General features: G+C 41.2%; 2 protein-coding genes and 1 long non-coding RNA gene across 6 annotated transcripts in view; 2 read left to right on the top strand and 1 right to left on the bottom strand.

The window, feature by feature from the left end:
• Positions 1 to 16,162, top strand: part of GPR176 (G protein-coupled receptor 176) — a 41,697-nt gene extending 25,535 nt beyond the window's left edge. Inside the window, exons 2-3 of the mRNA XM_083837959.1 lie at positions 11,156 to 11,408; positions 12,892 to 16,162. Coding sequence (XP_083694085.1) covers positions 11,156 to 11,408; positions 12,892 to 13,999 — 1,361 coding nt within the window. The 3' untranslated portion in view covers positions 14,000 to 16,162. The remainder of the gene's footprint in view (positions 1 to 11,155; positions 11,409 to 12,891) is intronic.
• Positions 16,163 to 16,966: 804 nt separating this feature from the next.
• Positions 16,967 to 19,626, bottom strand: LOC310900257. Of its 2 annotated transcripts, XR_014584955.1 has the most exons (4): positions 19,504 to 19,621; positions 19,302 to 19,369; positions 18,516 to 18,680; positions 16,967 to 17,712 (listed from the first exon to the last, which is right to left on the bottom strand). It is a non-coding gene; the product is annotated as an uncharacterized lncRNA (long non-coding RNA). The 2 variants fall into 2 exon arrangements; XR_014584954.1 differs by lacking the exon at positions 16,967 to 17,712 and having other exon boundaries at positions 17,735 to 18,680; positions 19,504 to 19,626.
• A 132-nt stretch (positions 19,627 to 19,758) lies between these two features.
• FSIP1 (fibrous sheath interacting protein 1) overlaps positions 19,759 to 21,169 on the top strand; it is a 90,155-nt gene continuing 88,744 nt past the window's right edge. For 2 of the 3 annotated variants that reach the window (XM_083837958.1, XM_083837956.1), the window contains exons 1-2: positions 19,759 to 19,941; positions 20,843 to 20,980. In XM_083837958.1, coding sequence (XP_083694084.1) covers positions 20,855 to 20,980 — 126 coding nt within the window. In that variant the 5' untranslated portion in view covers positions 19,759 to 19,941; positions 20,843 to 20,854. The remainder of the gene's footprint in view (positions 19,942 to 20,842; positions 20,981 to 21,169) is intronic. The other variant, XM_083837957.1, reaches the window with a different exon arrangement.

The following is a 21,169-nucleotide window of genomic DNA, read 5'->3' as shown; positions in this document are numbered from 1 at the left end:
GAAGACAGCTGTTTATAAAGAATCAGGATCAAATGTGCCCAGCTGGTGACCTGATGAATGGCTGCGTGGCAAAACCGTATAAAGAATAAAATGATGCTTCTGTTAACTTGGCACTTTAGAGAAAGGGATGTACAGGCAAACGGATGTAGAAAACACCTCCAATCTTTCTTGGTTGTATAAAGAAGAAAAAAGTCATGAGACTGTGGCAGAATAGAAAATTTCTGCTCCACAAAAAAGCTGTAAACTGTGGCGTCTTTCAGCTACCAAGTATAATTTCAGCTGCAAAGGAGGATGAAAATTGATGCTAATGGGTAGGAATCGTTTTTTCCTTTTGTTATTTTTTTCCAAGAGTGCAAGATAGCTTCAATTACCAATAATAATATAAGGTCTGTCTTCCAACTACTAGTAATTACCACAGGCTTTTTAAGTTTTGCTCCACTGTTAAATAGCACAATTTAAAATGAATTATACTTGTGCTTTTCTTCCACGATAATTAAGCTAGGGCATACCAACTAACCAGCAATTAAGTCAAATTATCCAGTTGGTCGTATACTATTAGAGTATAAATTTCAAATACTGACTGTACTACAATATGACACAGGAATTTATTTTCTCAAATTTGGTCTTAGTATATTGAGTGAACAAATGGAAAAGTATTGGATGCAGAAAAAATAGTATTATGTAAGGCCAATGCTGTTGGACCCTGCCTGCGTTGCATACTGGTCTGGTAGCATTTTGAACAGATGTGAGGGTAAAGGCAGGAGGGAGTGAGCCACTGGACAGCAGAGGAGGTCACAAGGTCTGGAGGAGAAAGTGGAAAGTTGTGGTTCCTGTTTGCTGTGGATATTACAGCAGCTTACAGCACAGATTAAACACTGGAATTGCTCCGAAAGGCTTAAGTTTCTCCAGAGCCTCACAAGTGCCAAAGTCAGTCCCCTTCTGGATCTGAGCTTAGTGCATTCTTCAGAGAGGACTCGGTCCTTCAGGTTTCTTCTGGAAGAACTTAATATGCTTAATATAATTAAGAACTTAATAGGGTCTGGGGCTGGCTCTGTAACCAAACTAAAACTGAGCAGCATCTGTGATGTGAAAAGTCACATCTTAGTGGCCACGTTTCCTTAGTGGCGCCAACATGTATGAATTGCAGGTGCATGGGGGTAAAGTCAGATGAAAAATGAGCATCTGAAGAGATGTAACATGACATAGGTAGCACAGCTGCCAGCAGAAGTGGCTACAGGCTGTCTGCAAACAAAGCAGTTATGGGGCAAAAATTATTTTAAAAACAATTCTTAAATGTACTTGTTCCCATGTTAACACTGCTGTTTACACTTGGATTCAGCACAGCAGTCACGTGAGCCTAAATAGCTGTGTTGCTTGACATCACCTCACTTGAGCTACAATTGCATCCCCCTCAGTTGCTTCATGACATGCAGGTTCAAAATGGCTCTCTTCTGAGTTCTTTTTAAAACAAAGGGACAAAAGCTTTTCCTCTTGTACCAAGGTTGATGAAAAACAGACAAATGGGCTGCTCAGAAAAACTACCTGCCTCGCTTGCATCCCAGCCCTTGTACTGTTTCAGTAAGGCCATCAGATTTGTTCTCTGAGGGCAACTGGCACAAAGGCTGGTGTAGAGAGGCCTTAGTGCTTCACTGGGTGTGATGGTAGGTTGGCAAAGGAGATGTGGGTTCCAGTACTACTTCTGTTAATGAGTTAATATATGTTGGTGTTGACGGGGCTGATGTTTTTACCTCTTCTGTATCCACTCTATCTAGATAGAGAATATTTTTACTACTTATCTGTCAGGCTAAAAGGAAATGGATATAGAAGAGGTAAAAAGATTAATCCACACATCATGGGGTATGTCATGGGGGTCATGCAAAGTCCTTGGCTTTAAAAATTTTTGGTTGCATTTTTGCAGTAAATAAAATAAGCTCGTCCCTTAGGCACTATGATTCAAAAAGCTAATAACCTTGGAAAGATTTATATTCTTGTTACGGTGAGAGCAGTAAATCTGGACATTCTTTTTCAGGTTTTTAATTTCCTTGCGTAGGTTTCAAAGGTAGTGCTACACATTTGTCATATTTTCCTGAGGTGGGAACAATTCAAGGTTCTGAAGTTGCAGAAGCAATATTCTTTAAACTTTCATCCTTCCAAGGAGCTCGAGGAGTTTCAGGTTCTTTGAGGTCACCAGCTTTAAAACAGAGGCAAATTGTTCAGAAAAGTCAAGTGTACTTCAGCAGAATAAGCGGGTTTGGTTATTTCCTTGATTGGCTTAAATGGTTTTGGCAGTTGTTGAAGGACTGTAGTTTATCGAAAGGGAGAAAATGACTGTTCTCTACCCAGAAATTTTGTCCATTTAATGGGATTGTAAGTGCAAAATGTGAGATGGGGAAAAAGTGGCAGTGGATGTGAAGAACTGGAGAATTACTAGTGTAGCACTTTATCTCCCCTTAAATATGTTTATCTGAAAGAAGTAAAAATGGGTATCCAAGATCTTCAGCATTATGTAGTTATTTAAGAATCTGTCTGTCAAACAGAAAACCTATAAAATATTAAGGACAAGATTAATATAATTCCGTACATGACCTTGTTTAATGATCATTCCCTTTAGTCATTTTGACATAGCAAATAACTTCTGTGGTATGATGGTATGCTTGCTATAAAAACGTTACATTTCTTCATGTTTTCTAACTTTACTCCATGTTCACAACAGCCTTGAGTTTATTTTTGTAGGCTTCTTTGTGTGGTGCCATGTTAAGACCTAATTATTTGAATTGTAAACTGTCAAGGGCCAGTAATGTAGGCAGTTGTACTGAATGCACTTCTGCTCAACCTGTAATGTACAACACCAGAGTAGTTTGCTACTAGTAGGGAAAAATACTAAGTGAAATGACTGAAAATGAAATAATATCACTTGAAAAGAAGAAAGCAGGGTTTAACTTATACGTATAAATTAGCTGCCTTACAGGGTTCACTGTTTACAAAAAAAATTTGCACTTGTATAATGTATAGATATGTATAATTTGATTCAAATTTTAAACCAGATTTAGGGTTTTAAGGACTTATTTTTTCAAAAGATTACACTTATCAAATACAGCTGTAAATTATTATTTTATAGAATCATAAAGGTTGGAAAAGACCTCCAAGATCATCTGGTCCAACCACTCCCCTACCACCAATATCACCCACTAAACCATGTCCTTAAGCACCACGTCCAACCTTTCCTTAATACCCCCCAGTAATAGTGATGCCACCACCTCCCTGGGCAATCCATTCTAATGCCTGACTGCTCTTTCTGAGAAGAAATGTCTCCTCGTTTCCAACCTGAACCTCCCCTGGTGCAGCTTGACGCCATTGCCTCTAGTCCTGTCACTGGTTATCTGCAAGAAGAGGCTGACCCCCAGCTCCCCACAGCTTCCTTTCAGGTACCTGTAGAGAGCAATACGGTCTGCCCTGAGCCTCCTCTTCTCCAGACTGAACAACCGCAGGTCCCTCAGCTGCTCCTCACAGGACTTGTGTCCCAGGCCCTTCCCCAGCTTCGTAGCCCCTCTATGGGCAAGCTCCAGGGCCTCGATGTCCTTCTTGTAGTGAGGGGCCCAAGGTTGAACACAGTACTCGAGGTGCGGCCTCACCAGAGCCGAGTACAGGGGTATGATCACCTCCCTGGTCCTGCTGGCTACACTATTCCTGACACAAGCCAGGATGCCGTTTGCCTTCTTGGCCACCTGGGCACACTGCTGGTTCATGTTCAGGTGAGCATTGACCAACACCCCCAGATCCTACTTGTACCTACTGTCACTGCAGCAGCTGCTGCCAGCGGGCTGTGTTCAGGTGTTGGCCTGGGCAATGCTGCAACACAAGTCAAGGACCATGCCTGCAAGGAAATCGTCCGTTTGCTTTCTGGGACCAACCTGTTCTGAATGAGCTACTCTCCTTCCATTTCTCCCTTGTGGTGATACGCTTTCTTAGGAACAGGAGCCATGTGAACAAATACTGTGCTTGAAATTAAAGGAATTGTGATGTAACTTACATCTCAGCTGAAATGCTCTTCAAGTACCTGCTTTGTACTGGGTACATTTGTGCTTGGTGTAGTTCACATGGGCTCAGTTTGGTGACCATCTTGGTGCTGGTCAATCCCAATCCCTTACATCATTATAATTCTAAGCCAGTAGTTAAGATTTAAGTAGGACAAAGACTCTTTTTTTTCAGCCTGATACCATGTATACACGTAACAAGCTACCTATAAGGTACAGCTGGTAATGGAGGGCTGGTTTCATTGCTATTAGGTTACAGCACTGACTCCTTCAGTTTGAAACGTGAAGACTGTGAAACCTGAAGGCCCCCAGCATGGGGAGAGGGCATGCTTTGGTGAGAGCCAAGTACTGTGGAGAAATTAAATGCTTTTTGGCTTCATGAATGCTTTTTTCTTTAAATGATTCTGTAAATTTTGTTTCTTGATATGAGGAAATACACCATGAACATCCTGTGTTCTAGGCATGGAGAGCCCATTAACTGACACTTTAAGGAGAAAATCAGTGAATCATAGTCATGAATATGCGTACCAATGGCAGCTCTACCACAAGTCTGAAGTGTGAATGAGAATTCTAAGAATAGGAGTGAGGAACATTATCCTTAAGGAGATGCCTCTCATTAAGGGCAGAACTTGATTTCTGAAGGGGGAAAAAAAGGTTCATTTTACAGCAAACTTTGTTCAAAGGCAGTTCTCCTGCAGTAGGCGCTTCATCTGGGACACAAAACATTTGGTTGCATGTGTGCACAAACTGTTAATAAAAGGAGTATGTTAAAATGGCAAATTAATTCAAAGTTACTGTATATTCCTTTTAACTGGATTGCAAGTGTTATCACTGAATTTTGAAGTCAGTAGCTGGAACACTAAACTTCCTGAAAACAAATTAAACCTTTTATAACTTCTGGCTGTTTTTATGCTGTTTTTTTAATGTATAAAGGCAATTCTGTCAGTATGATTTTTTTTGAACTAGGATATACAATACTTATAAAGAATTACAACAATTTGGGCCTGTTTGAGCAGAATTGGACTAGATGATCTCCAAAGGTCCCTGCCAGCTTCAACCCCTCTGTGATTCTTTGATAAAGTAATGCACTTCTTCATGCTGTATAACACAGAATGTATTCTGATACACCCCTGTTGCCTCTGGAGACAAGTAAGCAGACAACATACATTTAGCATAAGGGTATTTGATAGCTACCTGTCATGGGTTGCCAAAAATGTTTTTACTGTACTGCCTTCTGAGTGATGCTTGTAGTTTAACAGACTAAGTTCTGCAGAAAACATCTTCAAAAGAACTCTGAAAATAACAATAATAATAATAGTGTTGGAGGTTTAAGAGTGTAATCACCCTTGTGTTTCAACAAGAGTTTTTTCCCCATTGGATATGTTGACAGAAACTGACTTGTTCAGTTGGTAGCTTTGGTTTTTAATGAAGGGTTTCAATAGAAAAAGGCCTATCTCTAGCCTTTCTGGTTGCTTCCTAATTTCTTTTTTATAGAGAGGATCGCCATCTCCTTTCCTGTAACACTGCAGACTGTGTGTGTAGGGGCTGCAGGAGGCTCTCTGATGGGAAGGATGTTTGAGAACCACGTTGTAGATGGAAGGGGAAATCAGCAAGCAGAGGAAGGCAAGCTGTGAGAAGGATTTTGCTAGTGTGTGGACTTTGTTTTGGTTCAATTATGTGCTGATGAATGTTCACAGAAATACAAAACCAATGTTGTACCCAGCTAATGGATTGCGTTCCATGAGATGACAAAGAGCAATAGGTGTGTTTTTTTGGATGGCTGCATGGCAAATGCATTTGTTTTAGATAACAACCAGTGGTTTCCATGGGGATCATCCTTCTGCTTTTTAAAGGTATTATTAAGAATCTCTTACCTAGTTTGAATTACTGCTAAGAGCTATTACTTCAAAACTATGTCAGCTGTTGATGCCTGGATCAACACTTTGTGTCTGGCAGTGAAACGTGAGGGGGGTACAGCTTGGGGGAGAGAAAATTTTTGCTGCTTTGAATCAAAAATCATGCACCCTGATAACATTTAATGCTCAAGGAATGTTACTCCGTGTGATTACAGTGAACTTAAAATGCTACAAAGGCTTGAAGGGCATTTTCTGGGCAGCATGACGTGTCAGACTGTTCTTGTATTTATTTTCTCAGTGTATTTCTGTGCAACTTCATGTACTGTGTGGTTGCTTGTCTTTGATATTTCTCAAAAAATGTAAGGGTTAACTAGAAACAATCAACCTTTCAATCTGAGTATACTGGAATTAGTGCATGGAGATTTTTTTGAATATTGACATTAATGATAAAGAAAATAAAAGAGATGCTTGGCAGGTTTTATACATACGTTTGTTTCTAATGTGAGAAGAGCTGCTTCTCATGCAGTACTCGCTTTTAGTATTTCCTATTCCTCTTCTTTACCTGGAGACATTTTCAAAGGCACAGGGAAGCTGGATACATTTCTCCTCATTCAGTTTGTGTATTGATAATGTTGCCAGCCAGTGTCAAATGTAGTAAGGGTGATTTGTAGGCTTGGCTCATTCTCTGAGAAGACCAAAGATACGTTTTGAAATGAAAAGCACTTTTTCTTTCAGTGTTGGAGTTTTGTGCAACCACTATGGGATATGCTTTGTCACATGTGATCGCTTATAAATGATGCACATATCCAGGACTTGCAGGTAAACAGCCAGATGCCACATTTTCCAGCTGCTTGTCCACCCTAGCTTTCCCTGGATGTCTCTAAGCTAACCAATGCCACTCCTGTGTAGTTCATCAATTCTTAATCCAAGGTTGTGTAGCCCTGGGCCAGTTCTCCAGCAGAAATACCTCAGAGAAGAACCCATGATGAAAACAACAGCTTTGCCTACTGTGAGGACATGCAACAGCCTGGTTGCAGTTGTACTCCACAGGGAATATCATTGGTAGGTTAGTGACTTGCAGTTCAACAGTGAATGACTAATACATGTAGAACAGCAAAGTGGCTCTGCACGCTGTGAGAAGATGCAGAGTGCCTTTGCTTGTAATGCTTGTTGAACTACCTTGTTGCCTGGAACGTTGTTATCCTCTTCCATGGAAAGGAGTAGTTTCTGAAAGGTGAGAAGGAACAAAGTGGGAAATGTATGCAGTCTGTTCTTAAGCTTCTTAATATTTGATGCTATACAAAGTTTCTGGTGTAATTTTTTCACTGTGTGGCTTTGAGCTGCATAAAGGGAAATACTTGATTAAAAAGCGTCAGCAGAAAGAGCTACTAGCTTGTGCTGAAGCTGATCATCTGGTTCATCAGATCAGAGGGACTTATAAATATGCAAATTACTCATGGTTGCAAGTGAGGGGTGGAGGGAGAATGTTACCCTGAAGGATATTCACTCATTAATTTTCCAGTGCCCCAAGTGAACACCTGCCTTTTTATCATTTTTTTGCCTTTAAGGTTCTGACTTTGTCTAAGAGCTCTTCCTTATCTTAGAACCAGTATTTTGTATGCTTTAGTCTTTCCATTTCCATCTAGAATCAATCAGCACCAGAGTTAATTTCATGTCCTTGTGGCTCTGTGATGTATCAATGACAATAAGACATAATGTGTAGAAGTAATTCAACAGTTGAAAACCTAGAGTCTTGAATCAAGCTTCTCTGTAGGACCATGAAGAGTAGCTCAGAAGTTCTCTAGCAGCTTCTGAATAATTATTTTTAAACCTTCTGATTTTTTTTCTTTCTATTCATTTATAATCATTTAATGGAGGTGAAACTCGCTTTGGAAGTAAGGTTATAAAATCAATGCAGTTCAAACCAGATGAAAGATTTTAATTAAAAACAAACACAGCTTCTCCCCTACTTCAGGGCATTGTAGTAATATGTTATTACTATGTGAGCAGTACTTCTTTAATAACTGGGAAGTCAGAGAGATGTTTGAAAGCCAGTGATTTGGCTGACTGCTTATCTCTTAGTAACTGGAAGCTTTAAATACAACTGATTGAATACTGCCTTTTGAATATATTGTCAAGCCGAAAGCACCTGCCAAAACCAGACGATGATTCCATTCTTTAAAGTACATCAGCTGGTAAATACGTAACTCAATATTTTGTCAGCTACCCAAAAGGAATTGGCATAAGACACGTGACACAGTATGTAGAAAATTGAATTACAAATTACATTTAAATACTGCAGACCTAAATAGTATGTCTGTGAGGTAGATCTCAAAGTTAATACTGCATGCTTTTATTGGAGATGGTGCATGAAGGCTACTGTTTTATCAAGAAGCTAAACTTGTCTTTCTGATATTTCATGTTACTTCCCTGTTTTCTTTTATACACATTGGCCACATGAACAATATATTCTCGCTGGCATTTTGGTTCTGTGGGCAACCATAGGGAAACTCTACTCAGCAAATAAAAGCTTGGTAGGGTGTTTTTTTTTAATTGGTTAGAAAAATCAAGCTAAGGAATTGTCAGCTGTGAGGGACTGCAGCTGCTTTTTCGTATCTCAATCAGCAGTGTAAGATGTTCTCTCATTGTGTATATTGTTTACCCTATCAAAACACTAAGATCTGACAGTCTCATAAATCAATTACATATCAACTTAAGAGCTTCCGATGTCAGTAATACGTGTTATCGACAGTATGCAGTTGTTGACGTAGTCTGTGGTAAGAACGATTCTTCTTGCAGGTAGGAAGCTCAACTCCACTATGCATGCTGTCCAGCTGCAGCAGAATAAATAAATGGGCTTGTCTTGTCAAGCAGTGCTTTTGTGCCGGTAGCTATGCTTTGGTTGACCTAGTGGTACTGCACAGTACGTCTCCAGGAGAAATAAAACCAAGGAGAATCATATTTTACGAGTGTGATACTGGCCTTTACTGTGGAGTTACTGCTAGTGCGAAACAACTAGCTTACACATGAGCAAAGCTGCGTAATTTGGCTAGTGCTGAGAATTTTACTAATTCACCGATCATTCAGGCCGGTTTTTGCCTAGTGCACAGTGGACTGGCTAACAAAGAATGATTGCAGTACTTCTTCAGTATGAAGATTTGAACATAGTTTAATCAGTCACGCAACTGAGCTATTACATTTTATTTCTGTCCTGGATCTGCTGCCTGGCAAGATGATTTACCGTCTATTGCCTAGTGCCCTATGGAAAGAGGCATTTAAAAAACCTCCATTGGAATTGATTAGCTAGGGCATAGTATCATCAAGAGATGCATGTTCCACTTGAGGTTTTTCTCCATTAAAAACTCTGACTGATTACTAGGGGGAGCTGTATAGAATATGTTTGCTTCCTTTTCTTTGTCAGATCATTTCATAAAAGGGTGAATGCTTTCTGAAAGTAACTCTGCCTTGTAAGTTTACAAAGAATGCTCGTCAGCCCCCTGAGAAAACTTTGTATGTTTTTATGCTGCTTTTATGATGTATATGTGACAAACATTTAGATGAAACATAAGGCAGCTTTCAGTTTTAATTGAACATCTTGCTTAGAAATGCATGGTCTGCACATATCCGTAAAAATACTCTAACTTATTCTGGCTGCCTTGCTGCATTCCAGTTTTGACATGCTTTGAAAATCTTTGTTTCCTGTTGCTGTCAATGAGTCTTCAAATGCTGTGTCAGGAGACAGCACTTGAAAATCCCAGTTGTAGGTGCTGGAGCCTGAGCCAAAACCCTGTCTGTGCAGGCATGGGTGGAAAGCTGGGGCCAGGCTGTGCGTGTGCCCTGCTCAGCTGTGCTAGCAGAGATCCTCCCCAGCTCTGCACCGTAACCCCCCCCCTCTGCCTGGGTACCACAAAGTGCCTGTCACAGCATCTGATGAGCCTGAGAGTTCGCTGCCCCTTGCGCATCGCCTGCCTCGGGAGGGAAGAGCCAGTGCCGGGGCGATGGGGGGCTGAGGAGAGAAGGGGCTGCCTGCCTCTCGCCGCCTTCTCCCTCCCTAGCGTCCCTCCCCTGTGCCGTCACAGAAACCTGAGAATCGTTGCTGTTTGATCAAAGTCAAGAGAGGGAAGACTCTAAAAGTAAATTCATCGTCATTTTTGCACTGTTCTATTAAGCCTTTTTTTCTCCTAGTAGCACTCTTTTAATATATATTTGCTTTAAAATAAAATATAAATAGCTTGCTAAAGACAGTTTTTCAAAGGAGACACAAAATCCTGTTTTCTGAGTGTTTTTTATGACATCTCGGTACATGGCAGAAGTGGCCCAGAGCTGCCAGAACAGACTGCTACATGTACTCTTGTGCTGCTGTGAATTAAAATCATAGAGAAATTTGGGGTGAAAATTTTGTTTCTGTGATGTGGTATTTCTTCCTGAGATCTGGATAAAGTAAGATGGGGAGGTAAAAACTGTGTTTTAGCTAATCCTGGGTTCTCTCTGTGCTGCTGATTCCTGTCTATTCCCTATTTGAAACAGATGTGTAGGGCTTGAATATCCAAAACAGTGGGTTGCGTTCAGTGTGTTCTTTAGTGAAGTTATGTGCATAGAGTCTTTTTTTTCCTGTCCTATTTGTTTAATGGCACAATATTATGTATATTCAGAATCTCTTGGGGGGAAAAAAAATCAAATTTCTTCTGGATGTGGCTTCACAGGGGCCTTCTGTGCCATTACATTGGCCAGTGGAAGGAAAAGCAATCTGCTGTGCTCCACTTACAGAGAGACAGATTAATAGCACATCTGTATTTGTTTCCTTACAATGTATTTGTCTGTTTTAAAAAATGCAGTAATTATTAAAATATAAGCACTTTAGCAGACTTCTGAATTTGGATGCACAAGATCACTCACTTCATGTGTGAGTCAACATAAGCACCTGAAAACATAGTTTGGATGTTCTGCTTAAGCACTTATCTCTGAAAGTCTCCAATTATTCATTACTGGTAACTGGGAGGAGGTGGCTGGGGTGTAATTGGTGTAAGTGTTTCCAGTCTCCTGACCTGCCAAGCCACTGGCTGTTACAGACCTCTTAGCCTGAGCAGTGTGGTGGTTCAAATCAGTGACTCCTGGCAAACTCCAAGCAGGTGCATTTTATTTGCAATATTAGAGAACAATCAGAGCTGTTAAAATTAATGCTGTTTTTGGGGGGAGGGTGTTTGTTGTTGTTGTTCATTTGGTTAGGTTTGTTTGCTTTGATATCCTTCCTGTCTCCACTCACAGGTAACATCATGGTGCTGTGGTCAACTTGCAGAACATCGGTACTTAAGTCTGTAACAAACCGGTTCATTAAGAATTTGGCCTGCTCGGGGATTTGTGCCAGCCTGGTTTGTGTGCCTTTTGACATTGTTCTTAGTGCCAGTCCACACTGCTGCTGGTGGATCTACACGATGCTCTTCTGCAGAATTGCCAAGTTCCTGCACAAAGTTTTCTGCTCAGTGACCATCCTCAGTTTTCCAGCCATTGCTCTTGACAGGTAAGAGGTCAAACTTGCCAGGATGGTAATGCTTGATTTCTTTTTTTTCTTCCTCCCATTTTTCTCACTCATGGTACTATTTTCTTCCCTTTCATTTTAGTCTTGTAAACGCTCTTGAGTGTTGTTTTATGCTGTTACTGGCACAGGCTGCCCAGAGAGGTGCTGGAGTCTCCTCTTTGGAGATCTCCAAAAGCCACCTGGGCACCCTACTCTGGGTGGCCCTGCCTGAGCAGGGCTTGGACCAGGTGGGCTCCAGGGGCTCCGCCAGGCTCGGGTAGGTTGTCCAACAATTTCAATTTCCAAATCTAGTTTTCTTTAAGGAAAAATAAAATGAAATAAAGGCCCCTGTTAATACAACCAGAATTATTTCAGAGAAATTTTGTATATAGAACATAAGTCTAAAACAGAGGTGGACATTTGGACTGCATAAATTTTAGGATTCCATTAATTTTGCTTATTATTATTAGCTGTCATTGATCCCACCTCTATCATCTTGAGAGTGACTAAGGTATTTTTAAGGAAAGGTAAATACTGTTGTAATATAACTTATATTGCTAAAATAGTGTATTTATATACATTAGATAAAATTGTTAGTCTGTTAACATGTCTCACTGCAGAAAGTTAGCTTGACAAAAACAAAGCTAATAAATTGGTAAGTCTCTTGGTAACTTGGTAAGTACAGTATCGTTACCTATAATGCATACCAGTGTTGCCACTGGAACAGTTATAATTTGGCCTTTCCTAGTAAAACTTCTGTGATCTTACTAATAAAAACCACAAGTTGTTACTGCTTATGAGGATAAGAGTAAAAGGTTAGGTCTCCTGTGGAAAGTCAGTAAGCTTAAAAGTTCAGAGCAGTAAGCAAACAGTGAATCGGTGAATGAAAATTTGATGTCAGAGATGTGTGGTGTTTTTTTAAGGTACACAGAGCGTTCAGTGTTTGACTACTCTTCTGCTCAGGGCTTTGCCAGCCAGAGCATGTGCAAAGCGAAACTCCATTTTACTTCCAGCAGGTGCATGTAATCTGTAGCCAACAGCTGTTATTATCCAAATATAAGGAGAAAACCATTAGAAAGTAGCTATTCAAATTAACAATGTCTGGCCTTCCACAGCTTTATAACTGTATCTCCATCACATATTCTGAGCGTTTGTGCTGTGTGCAATATACTGTTCAGTGCACAAGTAGAAAAGTTATTCTTTCATAATAATGTTTATACACATTGAAGTGAAATTTTTTTCACCATTAATGGGACCCTGAATTGCAAATATTAATTTTTTTTTTTCCTACAAACAGACCTGCAAAACCAGACCCTTGTTTCTTTTCTCTCACAGCAGGTAGTCAGTTGGCAGCTCAGTCAGGGATTTGGCAGCATTATGCTCAGACAGCTCGTGAGAGGCTTCACACAAGTGCTATGCTTGTTCTGAACAAGCATTGTATAAGTTGTGTTGTTTTTTTTGTTTTTTTTTTTTTGTTCCCCAACAGGTACTATTCTGTTTTATACCCTCTGGAAAGGAAAATATCTGATGCAAAATCCCGAGACCTGGTTATCTACATCTGGGCCCATGCAATAGTGGCCAGCATTCCGGTATTTGCTGTGACCAATGTGTCTGATATTTATGCCATGTCCACCTGTTCCGAACCCTGGAGCTACTCCCTTGGCCACCTGATCTACGTCATCGTCTATAACATCACCACTGTGATTGTACCAGTGGCTGTGGTATTTCTCTTCATGATTCTTATTCGCAGGGCACTGAGTGCCAGCCAGAAGAAAAAAGTCATCATAGCTGCCTTAAGGACCCCTCAGAATACAATTTCCATCCCTTACGCCTCCCAGCGAGAAGCTGAGCTTCATGCCATGCTGCTTTCTATGGTTATGATATTTATTTTCTGCAGTGTTCCCTACGTGACTCTGGTGGTTTACCGCACCATACTCAATATTTCAGATATTTCAGTCTTCTTGCTCCTCACTGCCATTTGGTTGCCCAAGGTCTCTTTGCTAGCCAATCCTTTGTTGTTTTTAACTGTTAACAAATCTGTACGGAAGTGCTTAGTGGGGACGATAGTACAGCTGCACCAAAGGTATAGCAGGAGAAACATTGTCAGCTCGGGTGGTGTTGCAGATGCTAATCTGGAGCCCAATGTCCGTTCAGGGAGCCAGCTTCTGGAGATGTTTCACATTGGGCAACAACAAATCTTCAAGCCAACAGAGGATGAGGAGAATGAAACTAAGTCCATTGGCTCTGGTGACTTTCAGCAGAAAGAAATACCTACCACCAGCTTAGAGGTAGAAGAGACTTTGGTTCACAAATTTGCACCGCAGATGATTGCAGACTCTGCAGCTCAGGTAGCGCCAGCTGTGCCCACTGAAGCTGATATGGTAAATGACAAGTATTCCATGCAGTTTGGTTTTGGTCCCTTTGAGCTGCCTCCACAGTGGCTCTCAGAAAACCGGAACAGTAAGAAGCGACTCCTGCCTCCTTTGGGGAATACCCCTGAAGAGCTAATCCAGACAAAGCAGCCTAAATGTAAAGCAGAAAGAAAAATCAGCAGAAACAATAAAGTCAGTATCTTTCCCAAGGTGGATTCTTAGGAAGAGCAGGAGCTTTAAGTGACAGATGAAGGTCACCTTCTGTTAAATGTGTGATCCCATGGATCTTTGTTGTGCTGAAATTTGTTACAGGCTGATTTTTTTTGTGCCAAATACAATTAAAACAAACAAAAGGGAAACACACACACACAAGTGTTCTTTATTAATGTGTTTTCATGAAAATAATACATTGAAAGATGGTGATTCTTGATTTTATTTGTGAAATACCTACAATAATACATTCCTGATTAGCTTTCAAAAAACAGACGTGGCTTTGGGAACACTTTTCTTATGACTGAAGAATGGAAATGTGGTTGTTTGTTTGCTGGGGACCCTTGTATTAAAATGGACTGGCTATCAAAGAAGCTTAATAGGAAAGGATTTAGGGAGTACAAGAGGATGCAAAATGGATAAGACCTAACCTCCTGTAAACAGACACAGCCAGCTTCTGCACAATTCATTAATGAAATAAGATGGACTACTAAGTACATCTATTATTAAGCCAATTTCTCAAATCAATGTTCAAATAAAACTTGCTGGACTCTTGCACAAATTAGTTACCAATTATTTGTTGAACTAAACTTTTTTAAAACTTAAAACTATATTTTGGCTTAAAAATTCAGCAAATTCAAGGATATCCAAATTGTTGTGTGTGTCACAAACCTGATAAAAAGATCCTGAAATACCATTTCTTTTTTGAAAAACATACATTCTTGTTTATTGGGGTCAGGATTTGTCCTGCATTGTCTCCAATCTAGCTTTTACTTCAAGCTCCGGGAATATATGTGCCAAGGGCATAAATGTAACATTTTGATCCTGTGAAAAAGGACACAATGTCCCAACAGTGTTATGTATGTATTGTGTACATAAGCAAGGGGTCAGCCTTAAAATAGACTTGTATCTATTGGTGCATTCTGCTTGTTTTCTTACAGGAAAGCTAGCAAATGAAAGAAAAGGGTCAGAAATGCTAGTAGCCTTGTATTGAACCTGTTGAGCGAGGAAGCTGATAAAGGACTGCAAAAGGCAAGTTTTGCTAATGCTGTTGTTCAGTATTGTTAAGAGGTAGGGAGGTTTTCCTTTTACCTTCACTGCTATAAATACCAATCCTCTTTACTCCACTTGTCTCACAGATTAGACCACCCAGTGTACAAACATGAGACTTCCAAATCTGGTGAATCAGAGTCGCACCATCCCTGGTATCAGCACAGCAGCCTTTCTATGAGAGTTGATTGTACTGCAGCTTGCCCCCTGCATCATCACAGGCACATCACCTTGTTTATACTGTGTGAATTGTGTCAGTCTGTTAGATGACCTTGAAACTATTGTACCCTGGCATTTTAATCCTTGTTCAGTCGCAGGTAGTCTTTCCTTCTTATTGGCATTCACTGTTGTCTCAGTGGGTAGTTTCCGAAAAGCACAATCTAGTAATGCCCAGACACTCCGTGTGGTTCTCCTGTAGTTCAGCCCTTCGGTGCATGCTGGACCTTCACCTATTGTAACTGTCTGTTTATGAAAGTGGTTTTCTTTAAAGCATACTTCTTAAAAGGACAAGGTGAATTATCTTGGCAAGTTCACAGTAGCTTGCCAAATCCAAAGAGTTACTGTTGAAAGTGGACAAAAAGAAAACCTGCTGAAGCAAAATTTGGAGATGTACCTGTTCTTCCTTTCATGTGTGTGAAGCAAGTCGACAGCTTCTGGTGGCTCTGAGGTGGTAGATTTCTACATGGCATTCAAAGCAAATGTTTTAATAAAAATAATTTTAAAAAAGTTTTGTAAATTACTGTGTAAATAGTTTTCCTCTCTTTCCTCTCTGTTTTCAGTGCTGTTCACTTTTTGCTAGTTCAAGAACTTCTCAGCTTGGGAGCAAGGAGCAGTCTCCCCAGCTGCCTTGCCTCTTAGATGCAGAGATGAGGAGGCAGACACAGTTTGCCCAGAATCAGACAGAAGAAATACTCCAGGAAAAGGTGTTTCTTCTGTGACAGAGGTAGAGAAGTGCCATTGCAGACAGACTTTTTTCTAAGTACTGATAAAAATATTTTTGTTTGTTTTTCTGAAGTTACTGAAAACAGAATCCATTTAAAAAATCCCCCAAACATCAAAAACAAAGCAGAAGTTATAGTTTCCTTATGAATTTTGATTAGATTCAATATTTATGGCTCAATTACACATAGATACTGGCCAAAGCCTCTGTGATTAATGAATGGATAAATGGCTACTCAGATCTGAACTTCGTTTAAGGAAAACAAACTTGGTCTTAGTTTTGTCCCTTTCACCTCTCATGTTGAATGAAAGGCCAGTGATAAACTTGAAGAGACAAATTCTATAGGATTGTTTTATATCTGGAAAAGCAAGGGGTTTGTGTTTATTTTTATGACTGTTGAGACAAAAATATATTTTTATTTCAAATGTAACACACATAAGAACTTGAGCACAGTTCTTTAACAGAAACCTTTCAGCTAGAAATTAATAAAGGTCTTTTTTACACCTGAAGAATTAATTCAGAATGTAATAGTTGTGAATATTTTATTTTTGTCCCTCTTCCAACAGTTTATCCATAGGAATTCTTACGAGAAATGGAAAAAATACCCAAGAGTACATCTTTGCATGGAACAAAACATCTGTATAAGATTCATAGTATGGCCTCTATAGAAACCTGTCATCAGAAAACAGTAATTCAGGAGACTCTTTATGCAAGACGGAGTATTTGACTTGTAGAGTTTGATTTGTAACTTCACTGAAGGCAGTGGTACCTTTGAGTCAGTACTGCCGTCTGTAGGCTTCTTCAAACAAATTCTACAGGGCTAAATGTTCTACAGCATTCAATATAAAAAAGTCAAAATATTGCACTGAAGATAAGCAAAATTTTTTATGTTGTTTGTTTTTAACCATCAGAGGTGTTGGTAAGATATTCTTCTCCGTGACTGTTGATGAAAAAATTGAAGTACCAAGCAAAGCTGTGGGGATAGAAGAAAGGAAAGCCTGGTGTAATTTGGGCTGTGAAAATAGATTTAAGGGATAAATCTTATTACTGGAGCATTAACTTCTGTGTACGTAGGAGTGGTTCTCTTGTTCCTTATCCGTGAGGAGAAAGTGGGCTATTTTTTTAAAGAAAGCATAAGAAATACCAAGTCAGATCCAATTCCTGAATATAAAAGCATTTATTAAGGCAAACCAGGGTTGTTTCTCTACTTAGTTGCTCTTCTGCATCCCTATGGCTAAACATAATGCACCAAGATGACGGCTTACTCAAAAAATTCCTTGGTGCACATTAAGCAGTATTCTTTCTTCTGTGCTTCTATTTTCAGTGAAACCCAGCCCTGTATGTCTTGCCTGGGTTGTGTCCTGTCAGTAGGCACTGTGAGGGCCTCATTGTCCCAGTGCCCTTGCGAGGGGGGGAGCGGACTCCAGCCCTCTGCACCCCGCGTGGGCAGACAGCTCAGCACAGCGCCGACCCTGCCGAGCTCCAGCCTCCTCAACCTGCTGCTTTCCAGCAGCAGCACAGAAGACAGCCTTGTCAAGGCAGGAAATTCCAAATGCAAATCAAAGAATGAAAATCTGGCTTTATTGAACACGATGGGAGTTTTACCGCTGACTCTGAATTTAGCATTTTAGTACGGCCTTTCCTCCTCAGCTGACCGGTTTCTATGCTGCATCACTGTTGCTGATGGAGCGTACTGCAGAATGCTGCTCATCCTCACGGTGGATTTCTGGAAAAGCTGGAATATGACCCAGAATTCCTGACTTTTTACTCTTGACTTGGTGCACACCAGTCCAAAGATAATAATCTATTTGTCCTTTACAAGAAAAGGGTCTGTTTATTCCCCAAACGTTTAGGAGAATTAATAGGAACACTAGCTGTGTTCATCCTGCTCTCAGTAGTGCAACTGTTACAGTCTACCTTAAAACTATTGCCTGTTGTAAAGCAAAGCTACCTCATGTGAGTATGCGAAGAAAATTTAAAATATCAAATACGTAGTAAGTATTAAATGAAGTCTTGGTAATTTGCCCTCCTACCAGTACAACAGTGAAGGTACTGTTTTGGCTACCTGTGTATTAAAACATTGTTCAGCAGAGGAGTATGAATATAAGCAGTACTAAAAGGAAAAAAATTCCTGTATTTCCCACCTCATTTGTGTTTCTTCTTGACGGGATTAGGGAGAAAAGGATAAATGAATTCTGTTGCTATGGTGACCGAGTATCAAGACAGCTTGTCTAAATGCATCTTCATGATGTTGTAACCTATCTTTTAGGATGAAAAGCACAGCTTTGAGTGCTTTTCTTGCTATGCCCTTTCTAGGCACAGTTTTCTTCCATTCAGTCTTTTTTTTTTTTTTTTAATCCCCATCATGTTCCAGATAGGTCTCATTTATCATGGAACAAAACTGACATATTCCCCAAAAGGCAAAAAAGAAAATCACATCCCTTTTTCTGCTTTACTAGTTCAAACTTCATTATAAATACACCACCATCGGTAATGTTCAAAATTCTTTAATATTTAATAATCTCTACAAAAATTCACCTCTGAGTAGAGGACTGAAGACTGCTGCGTCCTGACTGGTACGTTACAGCCTTGCTGAGCTCATTTCAGTTGCAGGGCAGGCGCCTCAGGAAAGCAGCATCGTCGGCGCTTCGAGGGGTCTCAGGTTGGATTGCTCTCAAGTTTATCCCTAGCGATGTACAGCTCCTGGAATTTCAACTGCCATTAGAAACAACCTTATTTTTTTTTCTTTTCCTAAGCATTGTAGATAAGAAAAGTTCAGAAATTTCAACCCAAGGCCACAGAATACAGAAGACAGAAGGACAAAAATGTTAACGTTAAAACTGGTTAAAGATGTCATGTTATTGTGAGACTGCTGAACGTTGAGACGCGCTGTCCCCCGTGGTGTTCCGTACTTAATTATTGCTTCCTTTCCAAGTGTTCTCCACAGACAAACCACATGGAGAGGAGAATGTATTCTTAACAAAGGTATGAATACATGAAAACAAAAACAATAGCCCATTCCTTCCAGAAAAAAAAAAAAAGTCGGATAGATATACCTGGAGCTTAGCATGCTCATGTAGGAGGCTAAAACACACTGCTAGAGTATTCTCTGTCTGTCTTTACCACTTAATGATAAAGGCTATTGTATTACTGCACTAAATGCCAGAAAAAAATGCCAGGAAGATAAGGACAATTCCCGTAACGGGGCAGTAAAACGTCTGTCGTGCACTCAATGTCAACAAGAGCTTACTGCAGATCACAAATCCATGCCCCCAGGAAATTAGGGATTATTCTGGCAGAAATGTTTGCCAGTCAAAACCTTACTTTGAGCGTGGCGCAGTTTGTTCCTTCAAAACGTTTCTTGTAAACTGTTGCTGCCGACGGAAACCTGACTTTAAACACACACAGAGATACAAAATGAAGTTGCAGGGGCTGGTAGCGGTCTCTGCTATTTACAGGCTGATCAGAACGCTGCAATTAATCCCCTCATTGAATCGTTAGGGTTGCAAAAGACCTCCGAGCCCACCTGGTCCAACACCCCCTGCCACCACCATCCGCCTCAGCACCGCGGCCAGCCTTCCCTCAACCCCCCGGGCCGGTGACAGGACCGCATCCCCAGGCAGCCCGCAGGAGGCAAGGAGCGGACCCCCCAGCCCCCCCCGCCCCGACAGTGGTTCCGCCCGGCCCAAGCCAGCCTCTCGCGAGAGGCCGGCTCAAGCGGTGACTGGGGGGGGGGGGATCGTCACGGCAACGGCGCCGCCGGCAGTGTAACGCGTAGGGCTGGGGCCGGCCCGGGCGGGGGCCTCTGCGCCCATCTGTCCGTCCGTACGTTGGTCAGTCAGTCAGTCAGTCCGTCCGTCCGTCCGTCCACCTCTCCGTGGCCGGGCTCGGTACATGTAAGCCTCGCCTCAACGGGCACTGCTGTCTTTACCTCGGCGCTGGGAAAGCTGCCAGCGCTCCTCAGGTGCCTCATTCCCGTCAATTTCCGAACTCCCGTCAGTTCGCAGCGCGTCCAGACAGGGGCTGCGAAGCTGGGGAAGGGCCAGGAGCACAAGTCCTGTGAGGAGCGGCTGGGGGGACTGGGGTTGTTCAGTCTGGAGAAGAGGAGGCTCAGGGGAGACCTCATTGCACTCTACAACTACCTGAAAGGAAGCTGTGGGGAGCTGGGGGTCGGCTGCTTCTCGCAGATAACCAGCGATAGGACTAGAGGGAATGGCCTCAAGTTGCACCAGGGGAGGTTCAGGTTGGAAACGAGGAGACATTTCTTCTCAGAAAGAGCAGTCAGGCATTGGGACGGGTTGCCCAGGGAGGTGGTGGCATCACCATTACTGGGGGGTGTTAAGGAAAGGTTGGACGTGGTGCTTAGGGACATGGTTTAGTGGGTGACACTGGTGGTAGGGGGATGGTTGGACCAGATGATCTTGGAGGTCTCTTCCAACCTTACTGATGCAATGAATCTACGTCTGTCATTTAAAAGCAAAATTGAAAGGGGACGGGGAATATGGTCTTTTGGGTTTGGGAGCTCCCCCTGTTTAGAAGCGCTGAGCACAAAACAAAATAAGCTGTGGCACTTCCTCATGCCAGGTGTGCAAGTACTTCCAAGGTTCATGCAATCTGAAGATCACTGTCAGTAAGCACACTCGAATCCTTTGATTAGCTTGGTGATGCAGGTATATATTTGTCTATATGTAAAAACTGTCTGCTTGAGTAGTAAGGTAATCCGTACTAGACAGACCTCTTGATACTAAATTGCCAGAAAGGATTTGAAACTTGTTTAATCTACATCCGAAATGGGCTCGTGTTCTTGCTTTACTAATAAACTGGTAGTTTGGAAGGTGTTTTTATTACTGTTATTTTTTCTTCAGTTTTAGATTACAATGGATATTACAAGGGGGAGCTTGGATAAAATTTCACGGCCTGCATCTAGCTCAAGAGCTTACGCTAGTTGTAGATCTTTAAGTGCATCTATGGAGTTATTAACACCAGAGCCATGTTTGCCAAAGGTAATTCTTTTCACCTTCAGCTGCTTTGAAACTTTGTGCTTTCTTAGCAGAATGGCAAAGAAATAAGATTCTGCTCTTTTAGCATTGCATACAGTTCTGGGGCCTGTCAATGTGCTAAGGAGTTATGTGAAATTTCATGAATTCGGGCTGCTCCTTATGCATGTATGGAATAACGTTTAATTCAGTTTT

This window comes from Anser anser (assembly GCF_964211835.1).
Source record: "Anser anser genome assembly, chromosome: 5".
Classification (NCBI taxonomy): Eukaryota; Metazoa; Chordata; class Aves; order Anseriformes; family Anatidae; genus Anser; species Anser anser.
The sequence above is the reverse complement of the archived record's forward strand: the minus strand, read 5'-3'. Positions and strand labels throughout refer to the sequence as shown.